This window comes from Zonotrichia albicollis, chromosome 3 (assembly GCF_047830755.1).
Source record: "Zonotrichia albicollis isolate bZonAlb1 chromosome 3, bZonAlb1.hap1, whole genome shotgun sequence".
Classification (NCBI taxonomy): Eukaryota; Metazoa; Chordata; class Aves; order Passeriformes; family Passerellidae; genus Zonotrichia; species Zonotrichia albicollis.
Window position 1 is genome coordinate 103,904,864 of NC_133821.1, and position 24,029 is coordinate 103,928,892.

At 37.8% G+C, this 24,029-nt stretch overlaps 1 protein-coding gene across 3 annotated transcripts in view; it reads right to left on the bottom strand.

Moving 5' to 3' along the window:
• Positions 1 to 4,332: 4,332 nt before the first annotated feature.
• TTK (TTK protein kinase) overlaps positions 4,333 to 24,029 on the bottom strand; it is a 32,973-nt gene continuing 13,276 nt past the window's right edge. For 2 of the 3 annotated variants that reach the window (XM_074538328.1, XM_074538329.1), the window contains exons 7-23: positions 20,528 to 20,636; positions 20,337 to 20,412; positions 20,158 to 20,255; positions 19,524 to 19,623; positions 18,688 to 18,805; positions 17,166 to 17,347; positions 16,912 to 17,048; positions 15,366 to 15,492; positions 14,200 to 14,292; positions 12,340 to 12,497; positions 12,103 to 12,254; positions 10,796 to 10,920; positions 10,406 to 10,486; positions 8,996 to 9,172; positions 8,598 to 8,688; positions 8,267 to 8,364; positions 4,333 to 7,197 (exon numbers count right to left, since the gene is read on the bottom strand). In XM_074538328.1, the coding sequence (XP_074394429.1) occupies positions 7,108 to 7,197; positions 8,267 to 8,364; positions 8,598 to 8,688; positions 8,996 to 9,172; positions 10,406 to 10,486; positions 10,796 to 10,920; positions 12,103 to 12,254; positions 12,340 to 12,497; positions 14,200 to 14,292; positions 15,366 to 15,492; positions 16,912 to 17,048; positions 17,166 to 17,347; positions 18,688 to 18,805; positions 19,524 to 19,623; positions 20,158 to 20,255; positions 20,337 to 20,412; positions 20,528 to 20,636 (2,012 nt within the window). In that variant the 3' untranslated portion in view covers positions 4,333 to 7,107. The remainder of the gene's footprint in view (positions 7,198 to 8,266; positions 8,365 to 8,597; positions 8,689 to 8,995; positions 9,173 to 10,405; positions 10,487 to 10,795; positions 10,921 to 12,102; positions 12,255 to 12,339; positions 12,498 to 14,199; positions 14,293 to 15,365; positions 15,493 to 16,911; positions 17,049 to 17,165; positions 17,348 to 18,687; positions 18,806 to 19,523; positions 19,624 to 20,157; positions 20,256 to 20,336; positions 20,413 to 20,527; positions 20,637 to 24,029) is intronic. The other variant, XM_074538330.1, reaches the window with a different exon arrangement.

The window sequence follows — 24,029 nt, forward strand, 5'->3', positions numbered from 1 at the left end:
TATAAAACAGGATGTCCACCATGTAGCAAAGCCTATTTTTCAGTTGTCTTCCATAAAGCAGAATCTCCCTGAACTCAAAAAGATCCTTGGCCAGAGTTTAAATGGACAAGATTTAATACTCCAATATAGTGACAGACCACAAAGGGATCAGCAGATACCCCAGGATCCTTATTATTCAGCACTTATTCCAGATCCTGGGAGAACCTAAACTCCAGGACATGGTGGTCTTATATTCAGAATTATGGGCAGGAGTCTACCCGAATGATACCAGGCCCCTGTCTACAGTGAAACCCAGAAGAATCTGAAAGGACCACTGTGAACCCCTTGAACTAGCATTTCCCCATGAAGCCACACTGGAAAGGTTCCAGCTATTGCCTTGAAACAGGGTGTAAGGACATGCATACAGCAAAGTGTGAGGCAAGGTGCTGTGGGAAGACTGAGCACACAGGGAACTCTGGAAAAGAAGGGCTAGCTAAACAAGTTTTGCAGGACCCACCCATGTACAAAAACCCACCAGTATGCCAAAGTGTTATTGAAACATCACGACCTGCACCGACCTAAGCTGCTGGCAGGAATTCCTGCTGGTGTTATCAGCAGGCAGCGTGTGAAGTGGGACCTAGTGCCAACTAGGTCAGGACATGGCTACAAGCAGAGTCAAGAAAGCCACAGCATGGATACAGAACCTAAAACTGGGTCTGTGGGACCAAACCTCTGACAAGCAGATCTGAACCTTGCTTCTACCACCACTCTAGTTGTCTATTCTATCTACTTGCTTTCTTGTAGCCTTGCTCCAAAGCTGACACCCAGGCAACAGCCTGCCACGATCCCAGCTTCCAGGTGCCCTTCTGAGGTACAGCTATGATCTCAGCAGGGAAGTTACAGCACAGCTACAAAACCTGCCTGACTTCTTGAGGCAGTGGCTCAGGTGGCAGGTGGGAAGCAAGATAAGGCAGCTCTGGCCAAGCTGCTGCTGGTACACAATGCCTGCTAAAACACGATTGCTTTCCATTGACACTGATGGAGCAAATACATTTGAACACTGCTTGCAAAAGGTGCCACATTGACAGGCATGGAGATGGAAATCAAGTACCCAGGACCCAAAGAAACACAACCAATTAAGGAATCTATTGTCACAGGGGTCAGAGCACAAGGCAGTGTGGTCTGCTAAAGTTTATCATGAACCCTTTGAGCAAGATAAGCAATTTCATTTCTGGCAAAACAGCCCAGGCACTTAGAATCAGAGATATATATATAGGGGGAATTCCCAAGCCAGAGATTACATCTCACCCCTTACATACAGTGACAAGGAGCATCCTGACCTCCTTGAATATATCCCATCTCTTTTTGAACACACTAGTATCTTTGGCTTCTACAATACTTCAGATGTACTTACATGTTGCATACTAAACCTCAAGATCTTCCTTTCATCCCTTTCTAGCAGTCTGACTGATCATTTCATCAGCTCCAAGCCCTGCGCAATGCAGATTCCTCCTAGTGAGAGTTTCCTGAGGAAGTCATACCGCTTTTAGTCTTGTATGGAAGTCATTCCCATCTCCCTGAAGGCCTGCATTGGGTCTCTCCATATTCTCTAGCTTTATTAAACCTTTTCAAGGTCTGCAGAGAGCATTTAAATCAAATATATTTACATAGCAGAACACCAATATTTTCTTGCATTCTCATCCTTTCCCAATAATTAATATTCTAATTGGTTCCTTTGGTACAAGGTTTGGACAGACATTTTCAGAAAACTATGTATAATGCAGAAGAACCATCCCCAAATACCACTCCAATAGCCCCTTGTGTTGTATGTATGTTAGAATATTTTTTTCCCATGTGAATTCCTTTGTGTTCTGCCAACATAGGCTTTATTTCCTATGGAAGGCATATTTGGTAGTCTCATTTACAAGCTTCAACATGCATGAAGACAGGTATCATATTTACTACCTTCTCTTTCTGTGTTCCTAAGGCTAATTTAAAAATCACACAGGACAACACCTCACACAGCTCTTACAAACTCCTTTAGACTCCAGCAGTCAAAGCCACCTGGGTCTGGAGTGCTTTATCAACTGCCCTAAACGGCTGCTACTGGCACATCAATTTCAAGTAGATCATTGGACTAATACCTTACAGAGCACAGCTTGACATGAGAATTTCTAACTTTCTCAGCTCTGAACATTGATGCACCTGAGTTGGCTTTTCTTTCCAGATGAGAACCTAGAGCAACAGGAGCATTCTCTAACCCATGGCAAACCCCAAGCCAAAAGCCCGGGTTTCTTTGAAGCTTCATCTGCTGTCCCAAAACTCAATGCTGTGTTCGTATTTGCATAGCTCAGCATCCATCACCACAGTAGGAAGCGTCTTTACCTTTGCAGTGCTGGACATCTGCTAAGTCCAAAGATCAGACAAAGAGATTTAGGCAGACACTCATCTTTCATTCAGGTACCCAAGACCTCCTGAAGACTCAGAACTTCTCATTACTGAGGTACCTTCCTGCAGTGTTGCTGAGTGCTTCCTGCTGGATGGCTCAGGAGTCCCTGCAGCACACAGCAGCTGCTGCAGAGCCCAGCATCTCCCCACCACTGTGGAGGGGACTTCACTGCCTTCTGCTGCACAGAACTATGTGTTCAACTGCATGAACATCCAAACACATTTTATGTCTGATAAGAGTATTTCAAAGTACAATGCCACTCTGCAATAGCAGTGAAGAGTTTTATGCCCCAGTGAGTCACTGAACACAAGCAGCACCGTACAGACCCATGGTACTGAACAGCTTTCTGACAAACTCAAAGCAAACAAGACATGGAATGTAAAGAGCTAAGACTCACAGAAATATTTTATCCATGACTTCACAGTGCTAGGCTAACAGGATCATTTGAGATGTCCAAGACATTGTCTATTCAAGACTACAAAGGAAGCAAGTGCAAATCCAATTCTTATTTCCTTAAACACAGCTATTTAAAAGCCAATTAAAAATACAAATAACAGTGACAAAAAATAGGGGAAAAGCAAGAGACACAGAGCATGTTACAAAGAGGAATTCAAAGCATGCCTTCACTTACCACATAACATACACATTAAGTGGGTACAGAGACAAGCCAGAGAGCCTTAGAATATACAAGGGTTAAGATCAATAGACAGATATTTTTTAAACCTGACCTATTCCTTATGTTTTTTCAGGGTACAGAACAGTGGTACCACTATTCCACGTCAAATTAGTCATATCTTTCATTGCAAAATCTGCCTGGATTTTGGCAATTCATCTGATTAGAGCCAGAATCTTCAAATTGCATCATTGTTTAGCTGTGAATAGTCTACCTGCCAAGAGAAGGAATTGAGGTGAGGAGTCAGATTTTTATCTCAGGTTTCATTTCAGCAACTCCCATGAAAGTGTATGGACAGGCTGTATAAAGATTTCTTCTGTGTCCACACAGGTGTACACCTCTACATGCTACAAGTAAATCACACTGCAGTGCCTGCTCCATTCTTTACAGCCTTTATCTCACAAGATTTATCTGCTAATTACTTTATGTGAAGCAGTAAGCAAACAAGGGCACACTGACAAGCCTTGTACTCCAGGCAGGTGGGACAGATAACCAAGTTGGGAAGAGATATACACATCAAGCAGGAAGGGAATACTCTCATATTAGCAGTTTACCCTTAGCTGAAACAGGACATGCCTTAGCAATAAAAGTGTTAAAATAAAAAGTGGTATTTGTTTTATTTGTTGCCGCTGAGAACTCTGTTTTGTGTGAGCAGCAAGGCAATAAGAGTGTAAACAACTGGAAGAGAGAAGCAAGGAGTTGTCATAACTGGCACCTGCAAGGATTAGCCAGAGATCCTTGCTGAGGAGTTCAGGGAGCAAGCTAGACTTCACACCAGGGCTAGAACTCAAGTTTGTTCAACTGTTGAATTTTTAACATGATACTTACCACCACTCCCAGAATTAGTTAAAACTGTTGAGCATGCAACCATTATTAAGTACTTAAAGGAAGAACAGAAATCCACAGGAGGGACCAAAATAGTGACAATTTGACAACTTACCTTCAGACTAACTCACACCCTCTGCTCTGTACTCTGTTAGGGACTGTACCATTTCCCTCCTGCACAGCTATATGTACAGCAGTAGCACCTTAAGAGTGTCTTCCACAAGGCTAGATGAGAAGGAGGAGTTTGACTCCACCAGCCTTGTGGTGATGGATTTGTGAATAATTTTTCCTGCTCCTTGGTCAAGTGTCCTTAGAGCAGAGGTATATGCAAGCAAACAGCCTCCTTTTCTTGATCTTGTCAAGGACTCAATTCTAGGTATTGTCACAAGAAGAATGACTGCATGAGCAGAGCCTTCAAAACTTAAACTTTATTTAGTGTTTGAATTCCAACTAACCTTACAGAGCAGAGTTCAGGCAAAGTCATAGAATCATGGAATCAAAAAATGTCCTGAGGTATAAGGGACCTACAAGGAACATCAAGTCCAGCTCCTGGCCCTACACAGAACACCCCAAGAGTCACACCAGGTCCCTGAGAGCATTGTCCAAACACTTCTTGAACTCTGTCAGGCTTGGTGCTACGACCACTTCCCTGGTGAGCCTGTTCCAGTGCTCCACCACCCTCTGGGTGAAGATATTTTTCTGATATTCAACCTAAACCTCCCCTGACACAGCTTCCTGCCATTCCCTCAGCTTCCATCACCACAGAGGAGTGATGGGAGTCCCTGTCCCTCCACTTACCCTCCTGAGGAATCTGGAGACTGAGTCATGCTATACCCATTCACAAATGAACAGGGAAGTCACCCTTCTGCAGTTAGGTTTCTTTTGTAGTGCTAGCTGCTGAGCAGAGCTTTTGGAGTACAGTTTTAGATTTACAGGCTGTAAGTTCCCAAACCCATTTTTTCCAAGAAGAATTACAACAGGGGACTTAGTGTTCTCATTTACCTTTGTACCCTTCACATAGCTGTGGAATCTCATTATTAGCTGATACAGTATTATACTGTAGATTTCTCTTTTTACAGAGACATACTCTGCTTTACCAGCCATCTTATCTCTTCATTATATACAATATCCTGAAATGCAGCCTTGATGGTGACAGTAACACAGGATGGACATTTTGTAACCTTGAAAAAGCTTCTAGCAGTTACCTGTTACCCGACATTTAAGATTGTCATTTTTTGTCCTTTAAAGCTAATCACACATTTCTGTAATTCACGTATGCTTTTAAGACTCCAGAAGAACCTGAGAAGGGAGATAGTTGTCTATAAGGAAGAAAAAAGCCTGGAATAGATTGAAGACTCGTAAGTGGCAGCAACCAAGGTAGACAGATATCCTGCAGCATGTCATTGAGGTGGGGAAGGAATATAAATCAACTGCCCCTCTGCAATGGAAAAAAATTATTTTTAAAGGGATGACTGATAACAACCCACTGCCTCTTATCAGCCCCAGGGCTCTTTCATAAGCTCCCTCTCATGCCAGTTATATTTCCTGTGGGATCGTCAACAGTCATGGAATAAGAGAAAGGTTTGATAAATCATACAGTACAAAAGAAAAATAGCTGTAGCTATTGTAGCACTGCTGTGCAGTAATCTAGCACTGCTTCTCAACATTCAACACAAACTAGGAAAGCAAAACAGCATAAGTTAAACAATTGTAACATTAGAATAATTACAAATAATTTTTTCAAGCGCTGTAATCTAGACAAGGACTTGGGAAACTTTTAACTTTATGAAAAGACAATTCTGCTGAGTAAAGATTTTCTTCACAGGTTTTTCTCTGAAGAGGCTGATACTTCTTCCCTCCTTCCAGAGAAAGCCAAAGCGTTTCAGTTCCCATACCTTAGCAGTCTCTCAAATTGTTTAGAATATGAAACGTGCAGAACAATAAAGTTTTTTCTTCACTGGCTTCAACTTTGAAAATTTTAATATCTATATAACTAACTATAAACAAAAGGAGGAGTACAATTAGCACAGGCATAAGGTACTCCTTATGCCTGAAATACCTCTGAATTTCTGCAGGAGCACCAAGTCTTTAAAAAAAATGAGCAAAAACAAGATCTCTACAGGAAACAAGCCTTTTTCACTAGAAATATGAGACAACTACCCCCATCCCGACAGAGGACTGAGATTCCACACCCTGTTTCACATAATGACAATGAGACCAACACCTTAAGTTTATCATTCCAGGTTTACTCTTAGGAAGGAGATCTCCTGTTCTTTGTGTGCTCCAACACTGCAGTGCAGCACACACTCTCTGCCCCTGCTTGTCAGGAATAATTCCCACTCTGATCACTCTCCCTGCGTAATGTGGAGAATCACAGCTAATCCAAAACAAAGGAGGGTAGGCATGAACATACACTCACACCAGAAATGTAATTCAGTTAAAACCTAACCAATCCAATAACAATCATGTAAAATCCACTTCTCCTACATTCAGTGCACTTTAGAGAATGCTTAGTATCAATGCTTTTAAAAACCCAAATTAGTAATTTATTAGCATTGTGAAACCTGAAGGAATTTCTATTTTGAAATTTGAAAAGCAGACTAAACTTGTATTACAAATGCTATTACAAGAGCCATTTTATTCATACAAGTTCAACACAGTACTGATGATTCCATCATAACACTTAACCACAGGAACAGCTCAAAAACTGGGTGACATTTACATGCATCTACCAATATTGTAACTGGTGGTTTATACAGAATGCTCCTTTCCAAGGTATTTGTTAGCAAGGTATTTGTTAGCAAAGGTATTCCATGTTTTTCATGTACATCAGTTGGCATTTTTGGGGAACTTTTTATATTAGCTTCTCATAAGATCTCCTCTTAAAAGATTCTCATACAAGTTTGTGTACTCCAGACACTGTAGTGCTTTGTAAGTGACACAGACCATAATCACCAAGTAGCCATTGTTGTTGCTCAACCCAAGCAGCATGCAAGGAGTGAAAGAGCCCACAGTAAAAAGCATTCAATTAAGCTCTTTTTAATGACCTGAACTCATTATCAAAAGAATACAATGAACATATAAAAATGCAAACTTTATGCTGAGTGTCCTTTTAAAAGCTAGCAGCACAAAATACTTTTTGAACAGACCAGACATCTGTTGTGTCCTGAACAGAAGCACATCATTTTGTTGTCCATGTTTTTTGACTCCCAGGTTTTGCAAATGCTGATACATCAAGAGTTTTACCACTGCTGCACTGTTCATATAAAGTCTGAAAGTTAAACACACAGGGTATTCAGGTGAACACAGTTGTACTGCACATGGATTCAAACTATATAACAAACATTACACTTGAAATAAATCATCACATACTGAAATATTCCATACTAAAATTGCTCTGTCAAATCAAAAAATAGAACACTTAGGACAGCTTAGTTGTACCAGCTGTAATGCAGTGCAGTGCCCAGGGGATAACATATGCTGACTTTGCAGTGGGGGCAAAGTTATAGAGTTTCACAAGTCAGGAGAGCACAAATGAGCTGGAGAGATCTAAAAATCAAGTTTACTCTATGAAATGTCTTCACTATGGAAACCTCAGCATGGAAGGAGTTATTTGTGTACTGGGGGCATGCAAGGTTTACATGAGATACTCAGATGCCCACAAACAGCCAAATCACCATTTTGTTAGAAGAATAAACTACTTGTTCAAAACAGATCAAGTGCAACTAGAAGTGTAAGCATGAACTCCTTTAGATTTAATATACATTGAATTTGCTTTTCTCCCCATAAAAGCAGCTTTGCATTCTCTAGGTCTTATGTATACTTTACACCATCACTTCTGAGACACACATAGAAAGAACAGAGTTGAGATTTACCCAGCTTCCTTCAGGCAATAAACAGAGAGGCTGCAGTACTTCAACACAGAGGAACTAATTTACACATAGCACTGGCATTAACAGCTCAGAAGCAGGAACAGTTGCACTCCAAAAGTGTGCACACTTAACAGATCAATTGAGATAATTTTTCCATAGTGAGGGTTCTTAAATTAGCAGACCCCCGCAGAGGGGCTGCTTAAAAGCAAAGCAGATCTACCAGGAGGTGGAAAGGAAAGACAAAACAAAGACTAAGGATTACTGGCATCACTTTTAACCATTCCAGTTCAGAATAATGTAGAGACATTCTGCATCCTTGCAAATAAAAGCACTAAGATATGCAATGTTTTCCCAGCTATGGCTGAAGATTTCATAAATGTATTGTTTCATCTTTCACTACTAAACATTCTAACCTTGGTCTGCATGAGCATGTACTACTACACAAAATAGAAAAGACAATTTACTTACCCTCGCAGCTCTAGAAATAGAATTGGGAGAATTCAAGCCAACAAGCTGGCCAAGGATACGTTTCATTTCCTCTGTTGTTCCTTTTGCATTTGGAACACCTACAGGTAATTTATACTTATGGTGAAATTATATACATTATCTGCACAAAAACTGCCAGAACAGTTTGCAAGAGGTTTAAAAATTAAAATACTGAAGTCTTTTCTGAAGCAGATGTAGGCACCAAACAAAACTGAGTCACACCAACAAGCTCATAGTATCTCTAAGAGTGAAGTGGTTTCTAATGCATAGTTAAAAATACTATTTAATAAAATGTATTTTAAAATAAATGTACCTGTTGGACAATGACTTTGAATTTGAACATAGGGATGTACCAGCAACTCCGAAACAGAAATTCTCTCTTTAGGATTTCTTATTAAACAGCGCTGCAAATGAAGAAAGAGGAAGAATGTTTTGCCTATAAATTATGAATTGTCCTAGGAATTAACAGTATTTACTTTGGTTGTTGAACCCAAGGACTTACGTAGCTGGTATTGAGCTGAAAAGAGACTTCAATATGGAAACTACATGAGTAGCTATAGTTTAGCTCTTCTTTTAGAATAAGGCCTGTTACTACAAGTAGCAGTGAGCATCTCTCTGTCGAAAAAGTCTTTCAAGCACAACTCATTCAGTTTCATAAAATATGCTTTAAATAAAGAAATTACCATTACTTAAAACAAAAGGAACAGTTACCTTCAGCACATCTTGAAGATCCTTCTCAGCAATATCTGGGAACCCTATTTCGTAGCTTGGATCAACAATAGCATGCATTTTATTGATGTGATTTGTTATATGCTGAAACGGAGTCCTTCCATATGTCATACAGTACAAAATACAGCCCAGTGACCACACATCGCTTTTGGGACTTATCTAATATTAAAAATTAAAAAAAAATTATTCTCTACTTAAGAAACTGACCCTTCAGTCAATTTATCACGTATTTGTACAGTTTTCATCGTGTAAGAGATCTTTGTTATTATTACACAAAATCACCAAGACAGCACGCCATTATCTACTAAGATAGTAATGTGGCTTCCTTCACTGATATTCCATAAGAAAACTATTGTTCTAAACTATTTTTGAAAATCAACTTACTTGAAGAACTAACTTAAAAATAAAGTTAGTCCTTAACAAGTCAAACTGCAGGATTCTAATTTCAGATTTAAAAATAAACACAACTAAAAGCATACTAAATTATTTAAATCCAGGAAATGGTGAGAGATCACTGCTATGTCTCCTAAGTGGAAAGCCACAATTCAATTCCCCTGGGTTTAAAGGATTCAGATCCACATTTCAACTATGACACTCAGGCTGGTCATTGCAGGACAATTTCACGCTTGTCCTTTTGAAGCTGAATTATTTCAAGAGAAGCACAGAGTGGGGGAGAGCGGGAAGTGGAGAAAGATGCATACAGAGAACCTGACTCCCAGCACAGTGGTTAGATTTCTGCTTAGATGAGCTGAAAAATCTGCACTTGGCATGCAGTTTTAATTTAGAAGTACAAAAGGTAAAAAAATTACCATCCTTAAAAAAATCCACTTTTGAAATATTTGATTCTCTATTTAGGAAGCCAAGATTTTATTTCATTACATAATAATACTTCCATTCAACTGTTAAGTTAATCTTCATGTACATGCAAGTACATATGGATTTTAAATACTTTTGCACCAAACCATGTAACCCTCAGTTGAATTTTGACTGCCAACGTCAAAAATGCTTTCCCTTCAGTACTTTTTTTCATCATTCACATTCCATTGCCCTGGTGAGGTTATAAAATTTTCTACAACACACAATACTCTGTAGCAGAGAAAAATTAATAGGATACACTGAACTCATTTTGTGGCCCTAAAATGTCCATGCCTGTGCCTCTGTTTTACTTTCAATTTTATGCAGTAATTGAGTGCTTCCATTTTTCTAAACACTATCTGCCAAATGCTTTTAGGTAGGGAGATTGAGCTTAACCTTACAACTCTGCACACCATCACAGCACAATAAATTCTCTTGTATTCAAGTTTCAGTGAAAGATTTTGAAAAAATCTGAAGATCTGATTGAATTCCTTCCTCCTTAACATGAAGGGAATAGGAGGATAAAGATCATACTACCTTAGAACGAGGTTTGCCATTTTCTCCATAGGAAGACCTATCTTCTATTGCTTCAGGTGGCATATAATTCATTGTGCCAGCCTAACCATAAAAATGAAAAAATATTTTAAGTAAAGCATGCATTAAATTTCATTAACTTAATAAAACTTAGATTTCTGTCCCAAAACACTGAAAAGCATCTTAAAAGTTTGTTTCTATTAAGGTCAAATGCCATTATTATTTTCTTCATTAAAACATGTAAAAAACAATATACACGAATATTCATGTACACATATAAAACCATTCAGCATAAGATTTCAATAGTAGTTGAGGTTATTACAATCAAAGTTATCAGCAGGTACTATTGCATTTCACAGAAAAACGGATATCAATTTTCCAGAAGTATTTCACCTGAGAATCTTTAATGATACTTGTCACATCTGGCTGCATTTGGTTTGCAATGCCAAAGTCAATTAGTTTTAACATTCCATCAACTATCAGAAAGTTCGCTGGTTTCAGATCACTGTGAATAATGCCTGTAAAAAAGAGTCTAAAGTAAATCCAAATTACTACCATAAGGTTTAGCATTACTCAATTCCCATAAATCTTGCACAGAGAGAAGGTGCAGATTGGCTTTGAGTCTCTGCAGTGTTCTTCAAGGTGTTTCCATTTTTTCCTAAAGAGTTCTTAACTTGCATGAATTTACAGTTAAAATTACTACTTAGTCAAACCTGCAGGTACCCCAGAACAGCTCCAAGCAATTTGAGTTGCAGAGTTTGTCTCAGTTTGGGACAGACACTGCAGCTCTATGGGCACATGGCCACACTGGATTGCTGCTCTGGAGCAGTTCAGTGGCCTGTCCATGCTTGTTGCTCTCTCTTTAATTAGCTAAGCAGGTAGTTAAAATAAAATTACATTGCTTAGTCTGATAAAAGGTACCATTCACTAAGGAATATACACAACTGACTTCTCACAAACTCTACTTGCACAATTTAACATGAATTTTGGTTACTACCTACATAATCAACGAATCTATCTTGATATTTTACAAAAATCTATGTGTTTTTCAAAACATCACATATATGTCTGCCCGTTGAATTTCAGTAGGTTTTGCTGTTTGCTATATTTTTGGATGTTCTAGTCCTAAAATAGATGATGCTTTCTGCTACATGTACTACTCTTCACTTCATTATTATATAGGAAAAGATCCAAGTCTGCCTCTCCTTTATACTATACAGACAAACAGAATATAGATGCTATAGATGCATACACAATTATATAGGTAAAGAGGAGTGGAAGGCCTGAAGAAGTCTAGGAGAAAGCTGAAACACTTTGTCAAAGTAAAGATGGCAGAGCTGTCAATGTCAAAGCCAAGTATGGAGAGACTGAGTGGCTAAAATTTGAGTCTAACAGAACAAGCGGGAGTATACGAGGTAGTCTAAAACAGAAAATATTTTCTGGCTGTTGAAAGAAAGCAGATAGCATTACATAGACAGTATATTTGTGAGATCCTTCTTGAGTTAACCAAGCCTGTCTCTGGATCAAGATTTAACTTTGTTTTTTGCATCACTGCTTTTTTTTTTAAATACAGTAAATATTCATCTTTGTAGATCACTAAGATTACACTAACATTAAAAACAATACCATCTCCAAAATTAAAACAAGAGACATTATCTGCCATATATCCTACACAAATACCTAGAATTATTTAAGAATACCATATTCATGGATTGTGTGAACAGCTTCCAGCATATTTTTCCAATAGCTCTTTCGTTCCAGTGGATCCATCTTTTTTTTCTTTTTAAGCCAGCTATTGAGATCAATATTTCCACACTCCATTACCATGTAGATATGTTGATCAGTAATTTCACTAAAAATAAAACATGTGTGTTAAAAGTGAAGGAAATATCTTTTTACAGTGAAACACTGATTAGATAAGGTTAGTGTTTACTCACTAGCCATAAAGGCGGATGATCTTATCACTATGTTGCTGCAGTTTACTCAAATGAGCAATTTCATTCTTATAGCTCTCAACAGTCTGTTGATCAGCTTCCTCTAGGTTCACATATTTGACAGCATACAGCTGCTTCTTGTCATTCAGTACTTGAAACACCTACAAAACAGTGTCAGTTAATAACTTCATTCATCCCTAATTCCAAGGTACCACGATCCTTCATCTCAACTCAGCCAGAATACCAAAGAAGACTACCTCTTCAAAAGGAAGAAACAATATCAAGAAATTCATACAAGTCAGCATGAAAAAAATCAAAGACACCAGTTACAACAGAAACAACCCTCTATCAGAAGCTATCTTGGTGCCACATTGTATTTCACCAGGTGTCATCATGAGTCTGCAGTGTTCCTAAGATAAAGATTATGAAATAACACTCTCAGAGATAAAGGTTTGATCTGCCCTCACACATTCACTTTGTCACACCATGATCATTTGGAGGCTAGATCATATGGCACATTAGAAAAGGTTGAGACCACAAAGTCTCATTTAGTCTTAAGATGAGAAGGCTGCAGGAAACCCTACATGCAGTCTTCAGCTATTTAAAGGGAAGATATGACAGACTCCTCTTGAACCATCAAAGTATGAGATGCAGCAGACATAGCTAACAACAAGGAAAATCACAATTGGATGTTTTGATTTTTTCACTGTCACATAGACCAACAGGAAAACTGCTTGTCCAGATAGGCTATGAAATCTCCATCCTTGGCAATATTTAAACACAAAACCTCATGCATACCCTGCTTTATTTGAGCCTTGTTTTAAGCAGACTATGAGAGTGACACACAGAAGTCCCTGCCATCCTACCTCATTCTACAACCACACACTGGAAACAGAGATCTCTTTCTGGAGTTCCCTGCTGACTGCAAGCTGGCTAATATTAGTCCAACTGACAAGAAGGATGGGAGGGCAGACCCAGGAAACTACAAACTTGTTAGCCTAACCTCAGCTGCTGCAAAAATTACAGAGAATATCCTACTGGGTACAACTGAAATGCAACGATCACACAGTCAACATGGATTCACAAAGGGAAAGACCTCTAAGTAATTAGTTAAATTAAGCATCATTAGGACACATCCTCCTAGAAGCTCTGCTAAAACACATGGAAAACAGGAAGGTGATTTGAAAGAGCCATCACTGCTTCACCACATGCAAGACTGTCTGATCAACCCAGTGACCTTCTGTGAGGGAGGGACTAAATCAGTGGACAAATGAAGAGATAGAGATGTCATCTATCTGGACTTCTGTAAGGCCTTTGACATAGTCTCCCACAACATGCAGCTAAACTGCTTATGCTGTTAAGAAACTAAAGAACTCTAACAAGCCCAAGAGGTTTTGCCAATATTGTTTCCCAAGCTCCCATGACCCCAAATTTCCATGTAAAAAGCATCTCACTCACCACTTCACACATAGCTACAACTCTACTCCTCACACAAGTTACAGAAGCAGTTAAGAGATGGTCTGTCTCCCTCAGGCTCTCAATCAACCTGACAAGTCACCCATTTCCCAACAGTGTAATCACACTGCTCTAAACAGCCTCTCACATTAGGATGTACACAATGCAGCACATCTCTTACAACAGAACAGCTGATTCTACCAGGAATTTTAATGCTTACTCTACCACAGAAATTATCTTCAAGACCAAAAAGTCTAAGCATGGCACACCAGCAAAGTTCTAGATTCCCTGGTTCAAATATTGTGTCCATGTTAACACTAGGCACTCATTAGGTGATTTCAACATTTATAATAGATTGTAGTACTGTGTAAATGAGTGACTGCCTAAAAGGATAAAGGAGCACCTTACCTTACTTGAGCCTCCACTACCTATTTGCTTTAACACTGTATAAACTCTTCCATTGATGACAAGGCATTCATGCGAAGGTACAGAAGCTGGAACCTGTGCACACATAAAAAGGGTTAAGAAATAAATATTGGTACATGCAACAGAACTTGAGAGCTCTACTTTTTATTACATTAAAATGCTTTAAGTGGTCTTGCTTTTCCTGAAGATGATAAAGTTGTTTAGAAGCAGTAAAGAAACTCCAAATGAAAGCTAGATCCCCATACACTGATCAGCATTTGGCATGTAACATCACTGCACTCATGTAAAAGGTGCCAGTGTTCCTCACACTGGAAATCAAGGAAAGGATCTTCTTTAATAAGGCTTTCCAGATCATTAGAGACACCTCCCTCTTTACATATAATGTCAGAAACTACATTATCCAAGAGACTTTCAGTCTCAGCATGAAACTTAAGAGCTGTACTGAAACCATCTACCATTCTTTTTGAAGCTAATAGCTAAAAGACTGCAGTAGTGTCAAGTTGAAACAGCCTGCTCATATCTGCTACATCAAGCCATAGAAAGGCCTCAAGTTTGATTTATTAATTTATCAATACTTATCCTGTGGTAGGACACTTAAACCTATCCCCCAGTTTTATCTACAACTGGGAAGGTTCCCACCTGAATATGCAACACATCTAAGGTAACCCATTTTTGCATTATGTCAGGCCACAACAAACGTATCAAAATTTGTGAAATCTAAAAAAAAATGGAGGAGAAATGCAATCTTTTGCCTCTCTCAAACTCATGATTTTCAACACACACTGCTTCTCTTTAATGGTACTGTACTGGGTAATACTGTAAAAGCACTGCAGAACAAAAATAGCGGCTCTAGTTCTTCTCTGTGTCATTAAGATAGACCTGAAAAGGCTTAGATTGCTTAGAAAAGGCTTAGACATAGAGGCTCTAGCATTTTGACAAAATTGAACTGATTTTTCAACATCTGACTTAGGTCATCTAAATTGAGACATACAAACGAAGAAAGTTGTTTTAGGAATACTAGACTACTTTCCATTACTCCTCCAGGAAGATGAACAGTAACTTCAGATGAAAAAAATATATACACACATGTATTTTACCCAAAGTAGTTCCCAATGAAAATATGCGCTAAAATGACAGAAAATTGTTACCTGCAAGCCAATTTGATTTTGAAATGGAGTTGCTGGAGTATGTGGTAAATAATATGGGAACTGGCTGTAGGGAGTAGAAAGTTGACATCCAGGCAGAAACTTGTCCTTTACAACTGGTGTGCTGAAACTAACAAAAAATTAAACAGTATCTGCATTAGTTGTATTTTCTAAGATTATTTTAACAACAGAGTTGAAGTCTTCAATGTTTCTTGAAAGTTAAATGGTAGTGACTAGCAAGAGCTCAAGCCTCCACTTCATTCAATAATTATCATTAAGACCACTTCAACATCTTCATTTAGAAGTCCTTTTAGAAATACACTGAAACTTTAACAATACTTAGCAAATACTTTGAAGAACACAAACTCACTGTCTTCAGACAATAGCTGGCACTTCCCAGCAACTGAAAAGTGAAGGAACTATAAAGCTAGAAGAACTGACTCTAAGAGTTTGAGCCAGTTACTCTTCTCCAGATTATTGCTATTTATTCAAAAACTTTTTAGATTACCTATTTTTTAGAGTAAGCATATTAAGACAGACAACTTCAAAAACTCTCACTATTGCCTTGACAGCTTTAGCTACACTGTGTATGAACAGAAAGATCATTGATTTAAAAAAATAAAGATTGTAAAAAATCCTATGGTTTTTTTTATTTGTTCTCCTGATGTGTCTACCATCTCTTTAGTTATATTTCTAAACATACTAAATTTTTCCCCAATTGTATTTACAGAAACTAATGCCAAGATCAGAACTGGAAAAAAATGTATAGAACTAGGATTTATTTGGTAGAGTAAAATCACAGAAGTAAAAAAAAAAAAGGACAAAACCAGTCCAAATAGAGAAATAGAAACACTGAGCAATTCTGCATATTTAGCATGTACAAACTAAGTAAAGAGAATTTATTCAAGGACTATTATCACATTCCTTCATGAAATTATGTGGTTCATGCCCTACCTACAGTCTGAATTCTGCAGCTGTAGAGACAGAGGTCCTACCAACAGAACAGTACTTACTCAGCATACAACCTTGACCTATATGATTCATCCTAGAGACTTATGAAAACAAAAAGTAATCATATAATTAGAAATATTTGCCAACACAGGCATAGGGGTTTATGCCTTATTTAAAGTAACATGGATAAACAAATGCTATAGTTTCCAAACATAAGTGCTTAATTCTGCAAGCTTCTGGATTTATCCAAGTGCTTTTAAAAAAAACTCAGACACTTGCATCATGGGAAATAAACTGATATATCGTTATCAATCTAAAAAGTCTCTCAGCCACATAATTTATCCAAAAGAAAGTGTCATGTAGCAGCATCGGTGAAAAAGGTAAACACTCTACTAGGGACTTACTGATTTGATGGCAAATATTCAAATGCTGAAAAGCTGCCCAAAAAGGCAAAGGTCCCTAAATGCAATCTGAATCTCAAAGTCAGGCACTTCACAGAAGCACTTGGAATATTTGCTATCAAACAGAAAAATTCAAACCCTGTAAAAATCTGCTTAAACCTTTCCAGAGATCAACTACCATCTTATAGTAGGCTTACCAGGCCATATAATCACTAGATGTGGTGCTTGGTGTCCCATAAACGTGCAATGGGTCACTTTTCTTAGAAACAGCATCTGATGGCAATGATCGTCTTGAAACAGGATGACCAGACTGTTCAATGTTCATTTGTTTTCCCTACAAAGGGCAAAGCAAGATATTATATCACACAAGGAGCCACAATTAAGAACACAGAAATAATTTCTTCAACGTGAGAAGGCTGCTAGCACACATGTAACATTTTTGTTACTTTACCTCTTCATAGCAGCTTTTCTGTGACACCTCTTGAGCTGGCATTGCTTTTCTGGCAGTAACACAGTTTAGTTTAATCTGCTCCAACTGCTTTCTATAGCTTTCACCAAAACTAGATTGTTGTTGTTGACTTTTCAGACTCCTGGGCTCTGGGGTCTTCAACTCCAGATGCTGAACTTTACTCTCTGTGGAAAAAAAAAAAAAAACAAACAAAAACCAGACTGAATCAAAATGAATCAATATTCAACACTTGAAAAGTTACTACAATAATTTTCTCATTTTCTAGATCAGACTAAAACACAGATGATTTACTGGAATTAGGCCTTAAAAGACATTAATGAAGTCCTCAACAGCATGTTCAATTCAGTGTAGTAAAATGGCAACTTTCTTCAAAAAGTCTTAGGATAACACTAACAGTAACAGAGATGCAACTGTTTCCTACACCAACACAGGCAATGACAGTAGGCTCACAAATCATACCACAACATCCCGGGGTTTTGAGCAGGTTTATAAAGCAGTGGAGATAAGCTTACTACCATACTCCAAATTAGAAGTCTGTTGTCTGCAACAATAGGCAACCTATAATCCAAGTGTAATGACTGAAGCCAGAGGCCTAAAGGGACTTGGCACTTTCTCCTAGTTCCTTTTGCACAGGTAGCACAAGAGTGAAATGGTGGGATGTGACAGTGCAAGCTGCAAACAGCACAGCTTAAGAGTGTTCCTTCACAAGCCTGAAAAGTTTTCTTTTCAAATTACTAGAAAGCAACATCCCATGCTGAGCAGCTCAGTGCAAGTCAGCTGCTGAAGGACTAACTACCTCAACCAACATCTAACCTGGAAACAAGAATGAGGCACAAACAGGGCGAGCATGACCTCAAACCAAACTGTTCCCAATGCAAGTCAGTGGGAAAAGCTCGCTGAGGAGCTGAGGGGACAGTGAAGTTCAAAAAAAAATTACATTTTTTCAACTGTAATGTTTCTTTCCTACAATACATATGTACTTATAAAACCCTAAATCTAACTCTTGCAATATTAGACATTTTCACCTAATTTTTTCAGCAGGAGGAGAACACCACTTAGGGAACCAGCTTTCTGATGAAACACTGAAGTTGTTAGCAACTAACCATAGGAGGTTAGTACATGTATTCCATATTCCATGAAGTTGGTAAATAAATAATAGCAACTTTCTAGATTTAACTAGCCCTGAAATCCTTGCTATAAATCCAAGCTAGTAATAACATTTTCCAGAAAGACAACAGAATGTAATCTAATACCATCCCTATTTTTACCTGACTTCACACAACAGTCAAAATCCATGCAATATCTAAGTGAAGTATTTCCGAAATACAACAAAACTGTTTTTAAAAGAACTTGAAGAATTATTCCCCAAAGGTATGTTAATAATGCAGTAATTTCCACTTTTTGAAAACCTTTTGTTTAGCAACGCATTTTTTAAAAAATACAGATTAGCACATTTTCAACGCTCATTCTATTTCAAACTACTCAGACATGACATTAATGTTACCTGCTCTTTTTGTCACAAGACTTGCATCCACTTTGGTTTTGAGAGTTACAGTTGAATTGGTAGCCGTTTCTGAGCTGCCCTCATCCAACATCTGTAAAGCTGTTTTTTCTTTTAAGGACTAAAGAACATAAAAAGCATCTTAAAAAAAGAATCAAAGGAAAACTCAGGAGTAGTACACAAAAGCCATTTCCTTAAGGTGATGAAGTGGCAGGTGCACTGCAAAGCAAACATGCCTCAGGGAACTGTGCAGGTTACATAGACAACTATTACTGATGCTATTTTTAAATATATCAACATTCTGAATTTTCATAATCCAGTTTCTATAATAAAGGCCTAAGTGTTCTCTATTCTGGAATTTTCTTTTAGCAGATGGGGACATGAGACATGAAAATATAAGACATAGTAATGCAAGACATTTGGTTTTGGATGAAAAAAATCTCTATCAAAAGCTGGAATTCATGGCTCCATAGAGCACTGAGTTGAACTGACTTCCTTAAATAGGGTCTTCCCATGGTAAACTTCATGACTTCAGCTGAAAAAAACAGATTTCAACTTGACTATAGGGCCTATCTCCTCTTCAAAAATCATATTCCAAACACCACTCCCACTGAACAGGACATCTGATAGGAGCAGAGAAAGCTCTTTTTTAATGCCCTATTACGCATAACAAATTTCAAGTTTAAAAGCCATAATGAATGTTTCTATCCACAAATGATTACATAAAGGGAAATCCTACATTATTTCCTTTTTGAATTGAAAAAGCTGTTATTATCTTTTTTACTAATATCATGGGGTGGCTAGAGTTCCTTCATGTACTTAAAAAACATTTAAGTTACCTGCAAATCTCTCAGGCTGCACGAATCACGCCCACAAGGTTTCGGTTCTGATGGTGGAAAAGGTGCAACAAAGGCTGCTTGTTTCGAGCTGGACATTTGCCTGTTGAAGTAACATTCTTAGTTACATCACATGCCAACACAGTGGGGCAATGGTCTTTTTTGTGAAAGAGATGATAAAAAGTAGTTGTGTGAAGACTTGGCCACAAGTTTCAAATAAACAGAAAAGCAGGTTGACTCAGCAAAGTGAGAAGCAATACAAAGAAGTCCTGCAAAATGAGGATTTAAAAATATCTTGAGTTACAATACTGTATTTTCTCCTTTTTTTTAAAAAACTGGACTACAAAAACTTAAATATTTTGAACAAAATTTATTTCCACTTTAATTTCCATTTCTTTTGAGCTTACTGATTAGCCAGAACACGCTTTCTCTTCATCTTCACATGCTTTCATACAAAGAATTTCCATAAGATTTGAAGTAGGTTACTGCACTACCCATTGCAACTATACTGACTATTTGTCTCTATCCTTCAGGTCAAATTTGACATTGACATCTGACATTTCCACTACCCAATAAAAGTATCAGTGAAAAGGACTACTAAAGTCTGTGGTGCTGTAGGTAAACCCAATAACCATACCTCTCTGTAACACTGGCCGTGAGTGGGACATCTGAATCCTCCATGTCATCACCATCATCAGATACCAGGGTAATAGGAATCCTCCCAAATGGGCAAATCTTAGAACAAATTCAAAATTACCAGGTGTGTACAGCAAAATAAAGAGTTTAAGATTTTAAAGAAAATGTTACATGTTTTACCTGGTTAGATTTGTTTAGTGATCTCAATGGATTGTGGTAATTAACTAGAGCACCCAGCTCCTGTGACTTCTCTTCCCTAAAAGAAAAAAATAAACAAAAAAAACCCACAAACCACACAACACTGCAGTGTGTGTGTTTACTTTTGGTTTAAATGATATTATAAGGCATTAAATAAGAAATTAAGACATTACCTAAATAAAGATCTGTTAATAGTTGAAGAATTTTCACTAGAATCATTCTTTTTTAAGCTTCTGTGATTTCCACCTATATTCTGAAGTCCAGACTCCTGTGTACTTGATACTGTAGGGAAAATAGAATCATTCAGATCATATCAGACAAATTCAACTAAGTTATTCTAAGCAATTAATTGGGTTAAATTGAACCAACTGATCTCACTGATAGCAAATTTGAGAGTGGTCATATAAGCTGTGCAATGTCAGGGAGTATCAAGGCAGGCAATAGCAAAAAGCTCATTCACCAGCCCCATCTTCATCCAGAAGAGACTCTTGCTTGATCAATGAATATTTAGCAGTAGTTTTATGAAGTTGTACATTAGTCTTAAAATTAAGTGTCAAGTCAACTTAATAAACTTTGAAAGTATATATTTCAGACATAAACACAACCAGAATTCAAGTTATTTGAAAAGTCATTATAGAACCTCAAACCCACAAATAAACAGTTCAGAACAACACTATCTTCCACATTATTTTTGTATACAGGTGAAGGGAAGGTCATTTCTTAGAGACCAAGAAATCACATGAACTCAGAATACACAAATGAAAATTTATCAACACCTTAACGAACACACATTCACATTACAACACAGTTTAATTCGTCATTTAGGGAACAATGTTGAGTACAAGCTATTTTAAGCACCTTCAGATAAACATCACTTGAACTCAGCTATTTTTCTGATAAACCCTTTTTCAAAAATGTAAATTAGTATCTGGTTATTTTGATTAAGATCTCTTCAATGCTACAAGATTTTTTTAAGACAGACACTATTGAAGATGGAGGGAGAAGACCCAACTTCCTTGTTCAGCATCAACTCCGTTTATTCACTCAGTCACTTTTTATAACCGTGTTAATTAAGTTCATGCATATTGCAAACCCGAGCTCACAATAGGTCAGAGATAACAAACCAACTCCTCCTTATGTTTCCAAAACTAAGACTTGGGTTCTCAAAATTATTTTTGCTTTCCCAAAACAGCCAAAGATAGAATATCTACTTGTTATGAGAAAGCTGCCTGAGAGCTCTGGTATGCAAGGTTCTCAAGGCCTTCATGTTTGTCACTTTTACTTGTAATTAAAAACAACCTGAGAACTTCTGCTGTTTACAGAAACCGGCTGTGAGAATTTTACTCCTCACAGCTGCCTTCTAAGCCACTTCTGAAAAAATCTCCAACAAGACACCAAAGAGCATATTTAAAAAAAAAGAAAATCAAAGGCAACAGGAAGTGTTCAAAGCCAGGTTGAAAGCTTTGAGCGACCTGGTCTAGTGGAAGGTATTCTTGCCTCATAGCAGGGGGTTGGAACTAGATGATGTCCCTTCAATGTCCCTTCCAACCCAAACCATTCAAAGATTTTAACTAAGACAGTAAATAATATGATGTGTTACATCACATAGGCCTTGTATAAGAAATTACCAGTAAAGGAAATTGTCTGCTTAACCAACAAGATCCACAGCTATCCACAGCCGTCCAATAAATCACAATTTAAGGACTTTTATATAGCACTTTCCATTTTTAAATTTGTTTTCGCTCATTAAAATGGATGAGCTCATCCATTTTACTTTTCTTTTCAACGCTCCCATATCCCTTTTCTACTTTCAGCCAGAAGTCAGACTTCTGGTAGATGAACAGTGCAGTATTGGCTATTTCCAATACTTAACATTTTATGAACTACTTATGCCAACAGACCAAACCACTCATTCAAATAAAACAAGTGCCTCAGTGTACAGTGTTTTATTACCAACCCAGGACCATCACCATCTCACAAATGCAACTCACACCTTTTTCACCAAAGATTTTTTTTTAAACCAACAAGGTGGCCACTGGACTCTCACAGCCAGCTGGTGATCTACAATACTTTCATTCCTTCACAGTCTAAGACAGCCTGTCTGCTTCTTATGATACCCCTTACCACAGCTGGACCTCATGACCCAATGCTTTCTTCCACCCAAAACAATTCTGAAGTGGCTCTGCATTTCTGAAATACTAAACTCCATTTTCCCAACTGAACATGTTTGATTGCACCTGGTATGTCAACTACTTTAGACTGCTGTGTATGAATGAAAGAGGAAAAAAAGGAATTAGACCAGAGGTTTCTAGACTTGATGCATGGTTTATATTTGCATCACAACACTAACAGCACGTAACTGTCAAAAACATTCTGTACAATCTTTTGAAGCTGTGAACAAATGCATTTACATATACAGCATTCATATTTTCAAATTAAACTTTCAAAAGCAGCTCTTCAAATGGTAATACAAAAAATACCTAAATGCCAATATACTAAAATAGCCTTTGTTGCTCCAGAGGACCATATAAATTCACTTAAAGCCAAATTTAGTGATTTACCTCTTTTACGTCCCAGAGTTTGAGATATTTCAAGTCCGGTGTTATTTACCTTTTAAACTTTAATCTTTAAATAACTAAATTAATAGTTTGCATTTTTCAAATACCTAATTACAAACCAATATAGATGAAAAAATAAGTGAGCCTACTCTTGCCTCACAGTTCACTGCTTCCTAAATGGCAGGCAGAGTTTTGCCATTCATTCTCACAGGTATTTCCTTAGCCCTGCAGCAACAATTCAATGTCAGCAAAAAATGATACAATCCATGAAGGGTATTGGTATCCTTCAAGATATTCTCCTGTGGCACAGTACATCAGCAGTGGCGTTTAAGATGTCTATATCCAATTAATGATAAACAGAATAAGACAGAAAATAGAGTTCATTAGAATTGAATGCCAAAACTGAATACTATTAAAAGAGTTCACCCCCAGTAATGCTTCAGTCAAAGGTTGATTCAATAGGCACCAAGCAAACCTCAAACACCACTCCTGAAGACATATCCCTAAGGAAATTACATCCGATCTATTTCACATCAATCCTGTCCTCACACAATGCAAAAATATGGAAGTGTTAGACATCACTCTTGAAAGAGTTAGCTACACACACTCCAAAGCTGAAGTCAAACCATATTTTTTGCTCAATTCCACTCCAAAAAATGTATCTCTTGAAAGCTTCAAGAAATAACTGTTCCCTTTTTGAAATTATATACCCATCAAAAAGGATCACTAGGGATTTACAATACAGACAAGCACTTCAGTTTTGTACTGACAAACATATGGGTTTTGTCCAAAATAAAGTTGAAATTGATTATTTTTCCTAGATTTGACTTCACTGAAATGACTGTCAAAGCTTTCCCAGTCTGCCACAAGATACACCTCCAAACAACCTATATAATATATTTTAGTCTGTATATTTCAGTTGTAATTCTTCTCTACCAACAGTAGCTCTTACTTCACACTTAGAGCTGTCAGCCTCTATTACAAACTGCAAATCCCTGCTGACAGCCAGAGGAACACCCTCTGCAGAATCACAGAATTAACCATAGCACAGCTCCTGCAAACTGCAGTCACTGCACTGAAGAGGGAAACAAGCATTGAAATAATAAGATTCATAATA